The 15,263-nt window shown below is 39.6% G+C and overlaps 1 protein-coding gene and 1 long non-coding RNA gene across 2 annotated transcripts in view; one reads left to right on the top strand and one right to left on the bottom strand.

Moving 5' to 3' along the window:
• The window catches only part of LOC144013349 (uncharacterized), a 35,091-nt gene that overhangs the window by 16,322 nt on the left and 3,506 nt on the right, over positions 1-15,263 (top strand). The gene's annotated exons all lie outside the window — the stretch shown is intronic.
• The window catches only part of fbln2 (fibulin 2), a 45,034-nt gene continuing 30,517 nt past the window's right edge, over positions 747-15,263 (bottom strand). The window contains exons 10-17 of the mRNA XM_077512073.1: positions 12,480-12,617; positions 10,138-10,272; positions 7,534-7,662; positions 7,287-7,412; positions 5,449-5,565; positions 5,231-5,359; positions 5,027-5,150; positions 747-2,517 (exon numbers count right to left, since the gene is read on the bottom strand). Coding sequence (XP_077368199.1) covers positions 2,160-2,517; positions 5,027-5,150; positions 5,231-5,359; positions 5,449-5,565; positions 7,287-7,412; positions 7,534-7,662; positions 10,138-10,272; positions 12,480-12,617 — 1,256 coding nt within the window. The 3' untranslated portion in view covers positions 747-2,159. The remainder of the gene's footprint in view (positions 2,518-5,026; positions 5,151-5,230; positions 5,360-5,448; positions 5,566-7,286; positions 7,413-7,533; positions 7,663-10,137; positions 10,273-12,479; positions 12,618-15,263) is intronic.

The following is a 15,263-nucleotide window of genomic DNA, read 5'->3' on the forward strand; positions in this document are numbered from 1 at the left end:
CTCTGCCTCCTCCTCTGTCTGCGGGAAGCTGGGGCTGTAGTCACACCAGCCTGTTGACCAAGGGACCGGGGAACTCGAGACACACCAGGGACTAAGTTAAGGGGTGCATCAACAGACGAAACAAGACTAGGAAGGGGTGTAAGTGACTTTGACCGGGGTGCCTGGGACAACGAGGAACAAGGTGATGCGGAAACAGGTTCTACTAGACTTGACGGGGAACGTGCAAACAAAAAACTATAAAAGCTTTCACTCGCACTCAAACCAAACTTGGTGTGCTCACTCACTTCACATTCATCCTCTAAGTCAGAATAAAAATCAAACTCGGGAACGTGGTCAACAAAAACGTGGGGTGACAAAATTGTGTCATAAGGAAGTGCACTGGGGGAACTACTAGGTGAACAAAGACTGGTGCCCAAATCAGAATAGTTTAACTCGGTGTCTGTGAGCTCAAAATCAGAATCACTTAAATAACTGTACAGGGAATCACAAGGAGGTGAACTGGGTAAATATGCTTTAACGGGTGAGGAGGACACGGAGACACAAGAACCAGAAAAGAAAGCTGAACCTACACAGAGGGAACGGGGTTGGTCAACAGGCTGATGGCGTCTGGGAGCTGGCCGACGTCGTGCCGGTCGGCACCGGCTCCCTGCTGGGTCCTTTCGTGGTCGGTTCATTCTGTCAGGGCTCGGAAGCGTGGTGGTGGACCCAAGTGCAGGAGGTGGAACGAGTCAGGGAGGCAGAGGTGCTCAAAAGGAGTCAATTTAATCAAACAAAAAACTAAAGTGGCAAACAGGCTTGGTGACAAAGAATAACAAAATACCGACAGGAAAAACTATACAAGAGTAGACTTAACTATGGCAAGCAAGAACGTAGGGAAACAGGAAAAATGAACCGACAAGAACTGAAACGAAAACCGATGACTAAGTACACACACTAATTACACACGACGAGACACAGCTGGGCAAGACACAAGTGGAAGGGGGAGCTGATTGGTTGACACATGAGGAAGGGCAGGCAAACACAGGTGGACATGGCAAGGCTTAACGAGACTAGGGAAGACAAGAAAAGCAGAACATAAACATGACAAACTCAAAACCCAACAAAGACAAAGCAAAACCTACCCCAAACAGAACCAAAACATGACACGCTACACCTAATTTTTATCAAAGAATTACTGGATTTGATAAGTTGATGCTAGCTACAGTATGTACAGATATTCGATTAAAGAAAGATATTTTAAATTGATTTAGACCAGGGGTGTCCAAACTTTTTCCTCTGAGGGCCACATACAGAAAAATAGAAAGCTGCAAGGGCCAATGTGATTTTTTTTTTATTTTTAGTTATTTATTAACACATTCAATGCCAGACCAGCAAATAATGCATCATTTGACGTCTTTTTCCGTCAATGGCAGTGAATGAGTTAAACATGGTAAAAATCAATGAAGCAATTATAAATAATTGATATAATGTACAGTTACTTATTGAAAACTGCTAACAGTCACTTGGCAAATAGCGACCCCTGTGTGCCACTATAATAGTTACGCCTCTCCACTGAGCAGCAGCTGAATCCCAACTTGACGTTCTGAACCACAACAAGAACAATCGGTCGTCAACCGACCACACTTATGTGACGTTTTCACAAATTGAACCTTGACACTAACCAACAAGTGTTGTAAACTATTTTTTATTTCTGAAACTGAATTATTAGCTGCAAATTTGTGTCTTTGCGTAGCTAGAAATGTTTAATCCACCATCTCTTTTTTTTTTTTTTTTTTTTTTTTTTTTTTTAAACAGCATTGAAAAATAATTTTTAGTATTTGCCGCGGGCCGGCAAAAAAAATGTATGGCGGGCCGCAAATGGCCCCCGGGCCGTAGTTTGGACACCTTCTGGATTAGACAATTAAACCAATTTAAAAAAGGTCCACAGTGGCGGCATTATGCAAATCTTTGGATTTAAAGATATTATTTTAGTGTTAATGGGTGTTGAACAGTCTTGATGAGGTGGCTAAATGTTGTAACAGTAGGAAATAGTACTTTGTATTAGGTAACAAAATCTTTCTGAGTGATGTCCAGTGATGAAATGTCCTTTTTAAAAAAAAAAATAAAAAAAAATGGATACAAAGTACACTTAAGGTCCATGTTGGCCTGCAGAGAATCTGTTACAGTGAGTTGGCTGTGATGAAGACGTAAATCTTGGCGTGGAAGGTGGTGAAGGTCCCCTGTCTCCAAAGCTTCATCTCCACATTAATCAGGAAGTCCCTCGGGCCCTCCACCTGTCTGTTTAAGTACACGGCGCCCGTGTAGGCGTTCAGCTTGCGGGTGCTGAAGTAGTTTTGCCGGTTCCCCTCCGTGATGCTGACGACGACGTTGTCGCCGGAGTAGGCGGGCGACGGGCCGATGCGGAAGATCTGAGCGGGGATGACGATGTTGGACTGGAAGCTGAGGTAGTAGTAGGTGATTCTCAGAGGGGAGTTTTGGCACTCCAGGTAGTTGGGACAGCTGATACGCTCGCAGCGCCTACAAATCAATGACAACAGAGTCCAAACGTCGTGGATAATTTACGGCCCTCGTTTGTTTGTTTCTTTGTTTGTTAAGTTTTTTGCTAAGTTTCATCAGTTTTCACAAATCTATTCAAAAATTGTAAGTAATTGAGCTTTTTTTCGACATGGCCCTGGTTGATCTCCTTTGCTCTGCTGCCACCTGCTGGCCGTTTGTGTAATAACTACCATTTCTGCAACCGTTCTTTGCAGTTGAGAGGCTGCATCAAAGCCTTCTGTATGCTCTAGCATAAAAAACAACAACAAAAAAACGTATAAATACGTCTTTAGGACACTTAGAACATAAAAAAAACGTATTTATACGTTATTGGGAGTAAATGAGTTAATATAAAGTACAGTGCTTTTAGATTCGGGCTCTTCATGACTAGATAGATGACTTGAGCTAGGCCGTTGTGTCGCTGTTATTTGTCCTTGCTTGGCGCCTTTCTATCTGTCTGCATTCTGACATACGTATCCAGTAAAAACCAGTTAAAGGCCATCAGGCCACACATTCTCACATGTGGGCGGGCGGCCTAGACAGTATAAGTGCAGGGGCGATTCTGAATAGATCAGTTCCCCTTCCGCATACTAATAGAAGAGGGCTCCGCAGCCGTGTACTCGATCTTTCTGGCATCCAGTAAACAGTTCAAGTGAGAAAATGCCGCCGTCTGGTTATTACTGTTTGTTAGTATAATATCGTGAGCATTAAGATACAAGAACCAGTGGAAGTTCCCACCCAGAACTTTACAGTGCTGTAACAAATACTGATTACAAAGGTAATAAAGGTCAATTTTTTGACACCGTCAGGGAAGTATTACTTTAGCAAAGTGCTTATTGTGATTGTACTTTGCTGTAGTATGGAACTGCACTGCACATGTCTAATATTTTGGTTGCTTACATTTGAACTGCAGTTCTAACACCACAGCAAAAAACTTGATGTGCTAATAAAATCCTGACTGCAATTTTGGAATCAGCATGCTAATTTTAGTTTTAAAGGTTCAGTGAAATTAAATGTTCACGTTTTGGGGGTTTTGATCATAAATATGCCTTACCAGAGACTGAAAAGTCCCCAAAGCTGTGAGATAAACGACCCATGTTTCCCTTTCCTATGGGCGTTTGTATCAAATTAGCTCAAACGGAATGTTTCAGCAGGTCAGATTTACACGTCACTACGATAATTGCAGACAACTTTTGGCAAATTTCTTTAGGATCTGGTTTATCTGTATAATGTCAAATTGGTCGATAATTGCCGATAATTTTCGGCAAATTTCTTTATTATCTGGTTTATCTGTATGATGTCAATTTGGTTGATAATTGCCGATAATTATCGTCCGATTTCTCTATTATCTGGTTTATCTGTTTGAAATCAAATTGGTCAATAATCGCCGATAATTATCGGCAAATTTCTTTATTATCTGGTTTATCTGTATGATGTCAAATTGGTTGATAATCGCCGATAATTATCGGCAAATTTTTTTATTATCTGGTTTATCTGTATAATGTCAAATTGGTCGATAATTGCCGAAAATTTTCGGCAAATTTCTTTATTATCTGGTTTATCTGTATGATGTCAAATTGGTTGATAATCGCCGATAATTAGCGGCCGATTTCTCTATTATCTGGTTTATCTGTTTGAAATCAAATTGGTCAATAATCGCCGATAATTATCGGCCAATTTCTCTATTATCTGGTTTTTCGGTTTGAAATCAAATTGGTCAATAATCGCCGATAATTATCGGCAAATTTCTTTATTATCTGGTTTATCTGTATGATGTCAAATTGGTCAATAATCGCCTATAATTATCGGCAAATTTCTTTATTATCTGGTTCATCTGTATGATGTCAAATTGGTCGATAATCGCCGATAATTATCGGCTGATTTCTCTATTATCTGGTTTATCTGTTTGAAATCAAATTGGTCAATAATCGCCGATAATTATCGGCAAATTTCTTTATTATCTGATTTATCTGTATGATGTCAAATTGGTCAATAATCGCCGATAATTATCGGCAAATTTCTTTATTATCTGGTTCATCTGTATGATGTCAAATTGGTCGATAATCGGCGATAATTATCGGCCGATTTCTCTATTATCTGGTTTATCTGTTTGAAATCAAATTGGTCAATAATCGCCGATAATTATCGGCAACTTTCTTTATTATCTGGTTCATCTGTATGATGTCAAATTGGTCGATAATCGGCGATAATTATCGCCCGATTTTTCTATTATCTGGTTTTATCTGTTTGAAATCAAATTGGTCGATAATTGCCAATAATTATCGGCCACCGATATTATCGTGCATCCCTACTTTTGATACAGTATCAGGGCGTCCAGGGGATTGTTTGGGGTCATTGCTGCAAAGCTCATTTCAGGAGATCTTTATTCAGCATAAAAATCTAATTCAACAGATTTTTTTTTCTTTTTAAATAGTTCCCCAGTGTATCTTTATAGCTGGTCTGTGCGAATGTCGCCCTTTAGGATACTCACGTGTCGGACACTTTGCGGTAGTTTGGCGGGCAGCTGAGAGAAAGGCAGCGGAAGCCTCCCTGGATGTTGTAGCAGGTTTCGGCTAGAGAGCAGTTATGCGCCCCCGTGGCGCACTCATCAATATCTATAAGACAAAGTTGATGTGAAGAAGTCAAATGACCAAGATGAGATCAAATCCAAGTAATATTTACTGATGTATTTAACCTCTGCACGAGCGTCCATTCGGTGACACGGTGTATCCAGATTCCGGACACGTGCACTGGTAACTGCCCGGAACGTTCACGCATTTATAAGTGCACAGATGGCCGATGCTTTGGGAACACTCATCGATATCTGGCAAATAGGGGGGGGAGATAAATCATGATTATTATCTTACACTGGCTTGGTATGAAATATGCGATTTATGAAGACGAGCCGGGCACCTTTACAGGCGTGTCCATCCTCCCGCAGGAAGTAGCCCTGTCTGCAGTAGCACTGGTAGGAGCCGTAAATGTTGGCGCACTCCTGACCGCACGGGCTCGACAAACACTCGTTCACATCTGGAGATGAAAGGTTGGAGCTCATTACTGTCGCAATCCGTCTGATCAAAGCCCTGTCAGTGTTTTTTATCCAAACGTAAAGAAGTCGTGTTGCTATTAGGCCAATTATGTTCCTCTGCTCGAAGGCACATAACCTGATGCAGTCAACTCGAACAATATTGGCAATAATGGACTGTTCGCTGGACTCAAAAGTATGAATATGAACCGTCCAGCCCCAACACCCCCCCCCCCCCCCCGCCCCCGCCCCCCCCCCCCCCCCCCCCACACACACACACATGCTTGCACACCTTAAACCCACAAAAAAAAAAAAAAATATGACGCTGACATGCACCAACATGCACACACGCCTTAGTTTAGCAGCCATTAATACACATAGGGCTGGGTATTGCCGCCAACCGCACAATGCGATACGTATCGCGATACGGGTGTCACGATAAGATACGTATCGCGATACGGATGTCACGATACGTATCGCGATACGGGTGTCACAATACGATACGTATCGCGATACGGGTGTCACAATACGATACGTATCGCGATACGGATGTCACGATACGATACGTATCGCGATACATATGTAGCCCAATACATGATCTCCAAGGCGATACGTATCCCGATATTTTACATTCATTTACTTGCATTTTATAATAACAGTCATATGTATATTTATTATGCTGACTGACAAAAATATTTTTGTTAGCAGCTCTTGTGGTTTACCACCAAGCGGCATGCCTGGTCTAAATGTGTACGCACTGCAGAGCAGGGAGCAGTTTTCACAGACACACCGGGAAAATTTATTAATAGGCATGAGCCGATATGAGCAAAAATATCAAAGTATTGAAATTGCAGCTCTAAAATGTGCTTATTTGAAATATTTGGGGAAATAAAAACAGCATTTTTTTTTCATGGAACACATTTTATTTTCGTTTTTTTAAAAGAAAATATATGAAAATTGGTACATTAAGACACGTGCCATGTTAAGTTTATAAGTACCGTATTTTCCGCACAAGGCGCACCTTCAATGAATGACATATTTTAAAACTTTTTCCAGGCGCTACAGTAGAGGCTGAGGTTACGTTATGAATCCATTAGATGGTGCTGCGCTAAAGGGAATGTCAACAAAACAGTCAGATAGGCCAGTCAAACTTTATGAATAGATTACAAAGCAGCTTTCTGACAACTCAATTCACTCCCAAAATGAATAAACAGCTGTTTTATTATTTTCTCTGAGCTAAAGTATTAGTATTAGCTAGCGATCCAAGATGGCGGGATCTTCTGCGCATGCGCGTCACCGATCGCGCAGGGTCACCGATAGCGTCTTGACAGCGAGACCTGTTGCGGCTCAATATCGATCCATATATAAGGCGCACCGGATTATAAGGCGCATGGTCAGCTTTTGAAAAAATTGAAGGCTTTTAGGTGCGCCTTATAGTCGTGAAAATACGGTAAATAAATGTTGATATTCTTCCTCTGCTTTCATTTTTCTGTGCAAGACACAGTGTCCAATCACTGGTGAGCTATTTTTAGCATTAATTGAAGTCAATTAACTTCAAAGACGCTGCTGCTTTTTATTTTTTAGGTACAACGCAAGCTGCAAATGCAAACGTTAATTTAAAGTTAACGAGCAATATCGATTCTGACGCCCGCGTATCGATACGTGTATCGTAATGAGGCCCGCAACGATATCTTGCCGTATCGATTTTTTTTTAGCACACCCCTACCGTCACAGTTATTGCCATCGCCGGATAAACGGAAGCCGGTGGTGCACGAGCACCGATAGGATCCCGGAGTGTTCTCGCAGGCCTGCGCACACAGACGGCCCGGGTAGTGCCAGCACTCGTTTACATCTGAGAAGAAGAAGAAGAAGAAGAAGAAGCTCACGTGACACGACCGGACGGCTCGATCGCAGCGCGCGATCTACAACGGACGTTTGCGAACGTGTGGGAAAAAACCCCGATGGCAACGTACCGACGCACGTGCGTCTGAAGGAGTCGTACTGATAACCGGTGTGACATTCGCAGCGATAGGACCCAGCAAGGTTGTGGCACAGCTGGCCCTCTCCGCATCGGTGGGCGCCGCTCTGACACTCGTCCACGTCTGCAAGACACGCAAGGGTTTAAGAAAGGGACTTCGCCATTAAAAAGCTATTTGAGAAGAACAGAAGCTGCATACATACGCAACAAAAATATAAAGGCAACACTTTTTTTTTTTTTTGCTCCTATTTTTTATGAGATGAACTCAAAGATCTAAAACTTGATCCATGTCCTGTGCTGAAGGTTGGATCCCAAAGACACAAATAAGGTTTTAACGATTTATTCACATCGAGAGGCGTAGAACACACTTGACTAGACGAGAAACAAAGAGAGTTGCACAGAGGGACAGAAAGCAATAATCCGGCAAACACAAACACTTCTCACAACGCTACTACAGACAGTGAATCGATCTGATTGGTTGTCACTAAGTAAAGGATTCAAGGTTGACATCACATAGGTCCAGACATCACATAACATCTTTCCAGTTGAAAGCAGATGATGGTTGCATCAGTACAAAACAGACACTTGACCTCACGGTCATGAACCCAACTTAACAGGTCATGAACTCAAACTGAACCCTGGCGTGACCCCAGACATGACAATCCACATTTCTCTCAAATATTGTTCACAATAAATTAGCGCTGTCAAAGTTAAAGCGTTAACTAATTAATTAATCACAAAAAAATTATCGCATTAATCATGTATAAAAGCAAATTAATCGCACTATTAATTTTGACTGCAGATGATCCTTTAGCTTGACAGCGGATGGCTACGTTAACGGTAGCACAGGTTGTGTTTGAACAATAAACATGACATGCATTAAAGTGAAGCATTTAATAAATGTTTGCGTACAGAATATTTTTGTTCATGTCAAACTATATGGGTCATTTTTTCCCACTTTAAATTATGCAAGTAATGTAACTGATTAGAAGAAGAGGAGGATGAGACGTCTTCTTAACATTAAATGCCGAAAAAATTAACACATAAGAGGTGCATTTTAAATTTGGCGGGCAAAAAATGTTGATAAAAAAGATGTTTTAAATAAGCGATTAATCACGATTAATCTAAATTTTAAGATGTGATTAATCTGATTAAAAAATGTAATCGTTTGACAGCTCTACAATAAATCTAAATCTGTGATAGTGAGCACTTCTCCTTTGCCGAAATAATCCATCCCCCCTCAGAGGTGTGCCAGATCAAGATGCTGTTTCGACACCATGATTAGTGCACAGGTGTGCCTTAGACATGCCCACAATAAAAGGCCACTCTGAAAGGTGCAGTTTTGTTTTTATTGTGGGGGGAGAACTGGGGTCAGTCCTGACTGGGTTTCTGAGTCCCCAGAAAACACAAAAAATCCAACAAAACTGCACCTTTCAGGGTGGCCTTTTATCGTGGGCAGTCTAAGGGACACCTGTGCACTAATTATGGTGTCTATTCAGCTTCTTGATATGCTTCTAATATGTGGTTCAGATTTAATTGCGAAAATTGATGCTTTGTTTTAGTGGTGTGATGTGGTGTGAGTGCAGCTGCACATATCTCTGCCCTCGTCATCACCACGTTCGCGAAATTTCTACTTGTCATGACTGGGTCATGCCAGGGTTAAGTTTGGGTCATGCAAGGGTCATGTTTGGGTCATGTTTGGGTCATGACCGTGAGGTCAAGTGTCTGTTTTGAACTGATGTAACCATCATCCGGTTTCAACTGATAAGACGCTATGTGATGTCAAGAATCTTTCATCTCTTTACTGGGTCAACAGCCAATCAGATAATTCCATGTCACTCCTGTTACCCACATGTCTAGCCACAGCCAATCCGATCAATTCACTGTCTATTTAAGCCAAACCGAGAAGTGTGCCTCTCGATTTTATGTGAATAAATAGTTCAAATCTTATTTGTGTCTGCGCTTTGGGACCGTCAGGTATGTATCTCCTTGCATGTCAATTTTTCTTTTAATTGTAACTCATTATTCTCAGAGTGCATGCCCTATTAACACTTTGACTGCCAGCCATTTTCATGTTCTATTGCTATCAAAACATGGAACCTACCAAAAAAAAAAAAAAAAAAGTGTCTCTTCTTTCATCAGGGAAAAAAAAAAAAAAAGTACCGTATATTTTGTACCTGTTTTTATGTTTTGTAACAATTAGCATTAGAATTAGTTAAGTTTCATCATTATTCACAAACCTGTTGAAAATACTGGGAAAAAGAGCTTGTTGCAACATGGACCTCGCTGATCTCTTATACTTTGCTGCCACCTGCTGGCCGTGTTTTTTATTTTTATTTTTATTTATTGTAATAAGTACCATCGCTTTAAGCAACCGCTTCAGGTCAGAAACTGCATCAAAGCCTTCATACAAAAACTTCAGCATACAAAAACCTAAAAAACATATAAATACGTTTTTGGGAGTGAATGAGTTAATAGGGAAACAAATTTCCCTTGACGTATCAAGTTGGTAATTACTTGATAGTCTTTTTTTTTTTTTTTTTTAATTATGTTAAATCCTTCTGGATATGTAAAGTAGTGTCTGAGCATCAAATCTTACCAATGCAACCGTTTCCGTCCGGACTGGCGTGATAGCCGCGGCTGCATATCATCTTTCTCTGGCACACGTAGGACCCCACTGTGTTAATGCAGCTGAAGCCCGAACCACACGTCTCGGTTCGACACTCGTCTGCGTCTAGTGCAGAAAGACACAAAGCGATTATTGGCGCATGAGCCGACGCGGGCCGCAGAGGTCAAGCGGCAAGACATCACTTGAAGCGCAATCCAGATATCGCGGCAAACGCATCGCACAGTTGGAGGAATTTTCTTCCATATTTCAGAGCATTTTTTCAACTTCTTTTACAGTGGCGTCGGTTGCCTGGACTTGCCCCAGTTCCTGCCCCTGGGGGCTAATTCCACAGCATCAGTTTGTACTCGGGTAGGACACAGGATTGCCTTTTATCCGCCACCCCCTGCAGCCCCCCAACTGCAGCCTCTCTGATCTCCTGCCTGTGTGGCATTTCATTTAAGCCCTCTCGTCCCTGCAGCCTGCAACTCGTTCACCTGCGTGACACGCCGCGCCGCGCCGCGCCGCGCCGTCGTCGAGGGTTTGCATGGGAGTCACCTGCCGGCAAACGGCGAGCATGACGAGACTCATCTGGCTTTCAAACTTTCCTTTCGCTAATAGTCATTCAACATAGTTTTGAGGAAGTTGTTTGATGAGTTATTCTTGGAATAAGCAACATTCTTTATATGTTTCGATCGTTTACTACTCGCAGATCAATCACAATTAGGCACGGGTTGACATTAGATTCTGGCGGGATGAAAACCTTGAACAAAAATATCGCAGTATCAAGGTATTGAAATGACTTCTTTAAAAAAAAAAAAAAAAATTGCGTAAGTAAAAAAAAAAAAAAATAAATAATAATAATAATAATAATATAAATGTTCCCTTGAGTGCAAGCTATTTTTTTTAAACAAAATGGAATATTTAGTCAACAGTAAACATAACAGTATATCATGTTAAGTTTAAATAAATAAATAAATAAATAAATGTGAACATTTTCCCTTTGTTTAATTCTTCTTGGGCTACTCATGCAGTCTTTGGGGCTAACTAGAACCTGCGGGGACTTTTTTAATTTTTTATTTTTTTTTAGGACAATGCACGTTAAAAGTAGTGCTGTCACAGTTAAAGCGTTAATTCATTGATTACTCACAAAAAATGAATACATGTGAACATTTTTCCTCTGTTTAATTCTTCTTAGTAAATCACAGTGTCCCATCACTGTGCTTCTCATGCTGTCCTTGGGGATGACTCGAACCTGCGGGGACTTTTTTTTTTTCTTTTCCTTTGTTTAATTCTTCTTGGGCTACTCATGCAGTCTTTGGGGCAAACTAGAACCTGTCGGGACTTTTTTTTTTTTTTTTTTTAAACGACAATGCACATTAAAAGTAGTGCTGTCAAAGTTAAAGTTTTAATTGATTACTCACAAAAAAGTGATCGCATTAATCATGCATTAACGCAGATTAATCGCACTATTCATTTTGACCACAGATTATCCTTTAGCTTGAAAGCGGATAATTATGGACGGCAGCAAAGGTTGTGTGTGAGCAATAAACATAACATGCATTAAAGTAAAGCATTTAATAAATGTTTGCGTATGACATTCAGAATATCTCGGAAATGATTGAACATCGATGGTCACTCAACAGGTTTAAGCAAAGGTGTGTCTCCGTTAAAGGAGTTAATTTGTGGAATAACTTGGGAACTGACCTGAAAAGATGTAATTCACTTGTTGAATTTAAAAAAACGTTTAAAAGTAAAGTTCAACATTATTATTTAAATCAGATATGAGTTAAGAAGATTGTAGAAATTATTTATTCGTTTACTTATTTTTCTTTGATGTATTGATATGAGTGTAATGAAATTTGTATATATGTGTGTTACTATTGTGTATTTTTTATTTTTCTATTTATTTTTTATTTTTTTTATACGAGTAGGATTATATTTTCTTTTATTAAAATGTAATTTATTATAAATAAGTGATAGGATATGAAGAATAAGGGGTAGGACTGGATAAGTTTTCAACTTCTTCCTACTCCCTTGAACATATACATCGATATTTATTGGATGTTTCTTTAATTTTTTACTTTTAACTTTCTTTGTTTGTTTATGTGTTTATATAATTATATATGTATATATGCATATGTTCAATAAACTTCAAACTTAAAAAAAAAACTTCAATATAGAGCACAATTTATTGCGAGCAAGAAAGAAAGGAAGCAAATTGTAATTTTCTATCTTTGACTTTTTTTTTTTTTTAGAATCAGTCAGCGTCAACAAAATTACATTTGAGTCCACAAGGCTCAACCGGATGGTCAATTAAGAAAAACGCCTCCTACCTATACAATTGCCTTGCGCGTCCCGTTCAAATCCAACAGGGCAGCGAGCTTTGAGGTCGCACCTGAACGAGCCTTCAGTATTGACGCACTCGTATCCGGGCGCGCAGTCGTGATTCCCTTCCAAACACTCATTCATATCTGTGAAAGAGAATAAAAAGCACACGGGCGGATTTTTTCAAGTGTTTTTATGATTAATTGCAAAAAAAAAAAAAAAGAAAAAGAGCACAGATCAAACAATTAGTTTCAGTCAAGTAATCCAATGTAGCTGCTGAATCCCAAACCACTGTGGCATGCTGATTAATTAGTGCGCCGGGAGAGATAATCAGGTGTGCTGCGTGAAATTATCCATCTTCACTTAAAAAAAAGATTCTTTATTGACGACTAATAATGTATCTTTGTTCATATATCTATGCCAGCCACATGCAGTGACAGACAGAACAAAATGTTATCTATTTTTGGCAGAAGGAATCAATCATTATTTAACTATACAGAATCTGCTTTTTGAGACGTTTTTTTTTTTTTTAAGATGTGTGCCAGGAGATTGTTCTATTTTTTCTGCCTTGGCTCAATAAAGGCGAGAAAATGGATCCAATCAAATGCTGTGCATCATGCTAAATAATACATGTAACGCCATGTGCTACCACTAGATGGCGCTATGGTTTAATGGTGAAGTCGTCTCCTGTCAAGCAGGCTCTTCATGCCTGTTAAATTATCGCTGCCAGTTTTTTTTTTTTACAGTCTATAACAGGGGTGTCCAAAGTTTTCCATTTGAGGGCCACATACAGAAAATCAGAAGTGCGCAAGGGCCACATCATGTTATGAATTGAATTTGTGTTTAGTCCTATAAAATTGCACAAGTATTTTTTTTGTGCTTTTGCATATTTATAAAAATGCTACAGTATATCAACCAATTTATTTGGAATATGGCAGTCGGGTTATTATAGTTTGGGAATTTTTCATTTTAGTTTTTATTTTGTTTTGAGTTTTTTTTTTTTTTTTTTTAGTTTTCACGGTGGGTCTGTTAGTTGTTGTTTTTTTTTATTAGTTTTAGTTCTTTAATAAATGCTTAGTTTTAGTTTAGTTAGTTTCAGTATTAGTTTTATTTGTATTTTATTTTTTTAATGTGTAGTATTGTGCGCAATATTTAAAAAACACCAAAAATCATCCCCAAAGGTTCATGCATGAAATGAGTTACCAAAGACTAAAACGAAGGACATGTTTGCTATAATTATAGTTAGTTTTATTTTAGTGCGTTTTGGAAACATAAAATGTAGTGTCAGTTAGTTTTCTTTTTTTTAAAAGCATCTTCGTTTTTATTTTATTTCATTAACGAAATTGATTTTTGAATTTTTGTTTTTTCATTAGTTTTAGTGAACTAAAATAACCTTTAATAGCACCTGTGTTTTCGACATCCTCCCTTCTTACTTTGACCATCTCCAAACATTTTTGTTTTTATTTTATTTCGGTAAAAATATTGTTTTTTGAATTTTAGTTTTTTCATTCGTTTTAGTTAACTAAAATAACCTTTAATGGCACCTGTTTTTTGACACCCTCCCTTCTTACTTTGACCATCTCCAAACATTTTTGTTTTTATTTTATTTGAACTGAGTCATTTTTAGCACATGTCGCGGGCCACTGAAAAATGGCCAGAGGGCCGCAAACGGCCCCCGGGCCGTAGTTTGGACACCACCGGTCTATAACATCTATGACTCATCCATAATTGGCTAAATGACGCATTTCTCATTCAACTACAGAAATGACTCGGGCCTTCCGCAAACTTTTTTTTTTTTTTGAACGCGCATCTGTCGACCGACACAAACTGGCGGTCTATTTCCTCGAGAGTCTCCTCCCACACCCGCCTTGCAAGGGATTCGCCCCACGCGTCAATCAAACGGCATCTGTTGCCACAGTGGGACAACCTGCGCTCGAGGGGAATCTCGATCTCGCAGAATTCCAAATCAAGGTGCATGTGCGCAAGAGTGAATAATGCATCGGTGTCGAATAGTTTCAAGCAGCGCCAGATGGACGCTCGCCGCTCTAATTGGCAGTCCCGTGATAAACGAAGTTGGAAGGTCTCCACACAATATACGCAAAACCTTGGAATCTGGATGCTGAATGAGGTGCGGTAGAAAAAAGCAGGATAGAAATGTGAGAGTGGCGACGTATGTGTCCTTGAACACTTTTAGCATAAAAAAAAAAATGGAGACATGGGAAGCCCCAATTGTGATTGTTGCCCACTGTAATGTCGATCCATTTCTTACAGTGGCGGTGATGAGAGTGAGTTTCTGTCTGACGAGCTTGCAATTAACTGGCACAGGCGATAAAGGCCTAATTAAAGAAAACAAGGGAGAAATGGATGATATTGTTCCGTTTTTTTATGTGTCCCTATGGTATGCATTCCAGACAGAAAATCGACTTCATCTGGCTGAAATATCTCATTTCGCACCCAAGCAATTAAGACATTAAACCTTTTTTTTTTCTTTTTTTCTTTTTTTTTTTGCTGCACCAAGAAAAGGATCATGACATTAACCTAAAAAATTGTTATTGGATATTATTATTTTTTTTATTTGTCAAAATGTACTACTGGTATCGGCAGTTGGTATTGGAATCGGTGAGTACTGAGGGTCTGGATATCGGTATCGGTCTGAAAAAAAACAAACGGTATCGAACATCCCTACTAAAAACGTAAGCTAACCAGCGACGCAAATGTTCTTGCTTTTAAAACCAGGCTCAAGATCCACCTTTTTAATTCAGCTACTAACTTATTTGTATTTATTTATGCAT

This window comes from Festucalex cinctus, chromosome 2 (genome assembly GCF_051991245.1).
Source record: "Festucalex cinctus isolate MCC-2025b chromosome 2, RoL_Fcin_1.0, whole genome shotgun sequence".
Classification (NCBI taxonomy): Eukaryota; Metazoa; Chordata; class Actinopteri; order Syngnathiformes; family Syngnathidae; genus Festucalex; species Festucalex cinctus.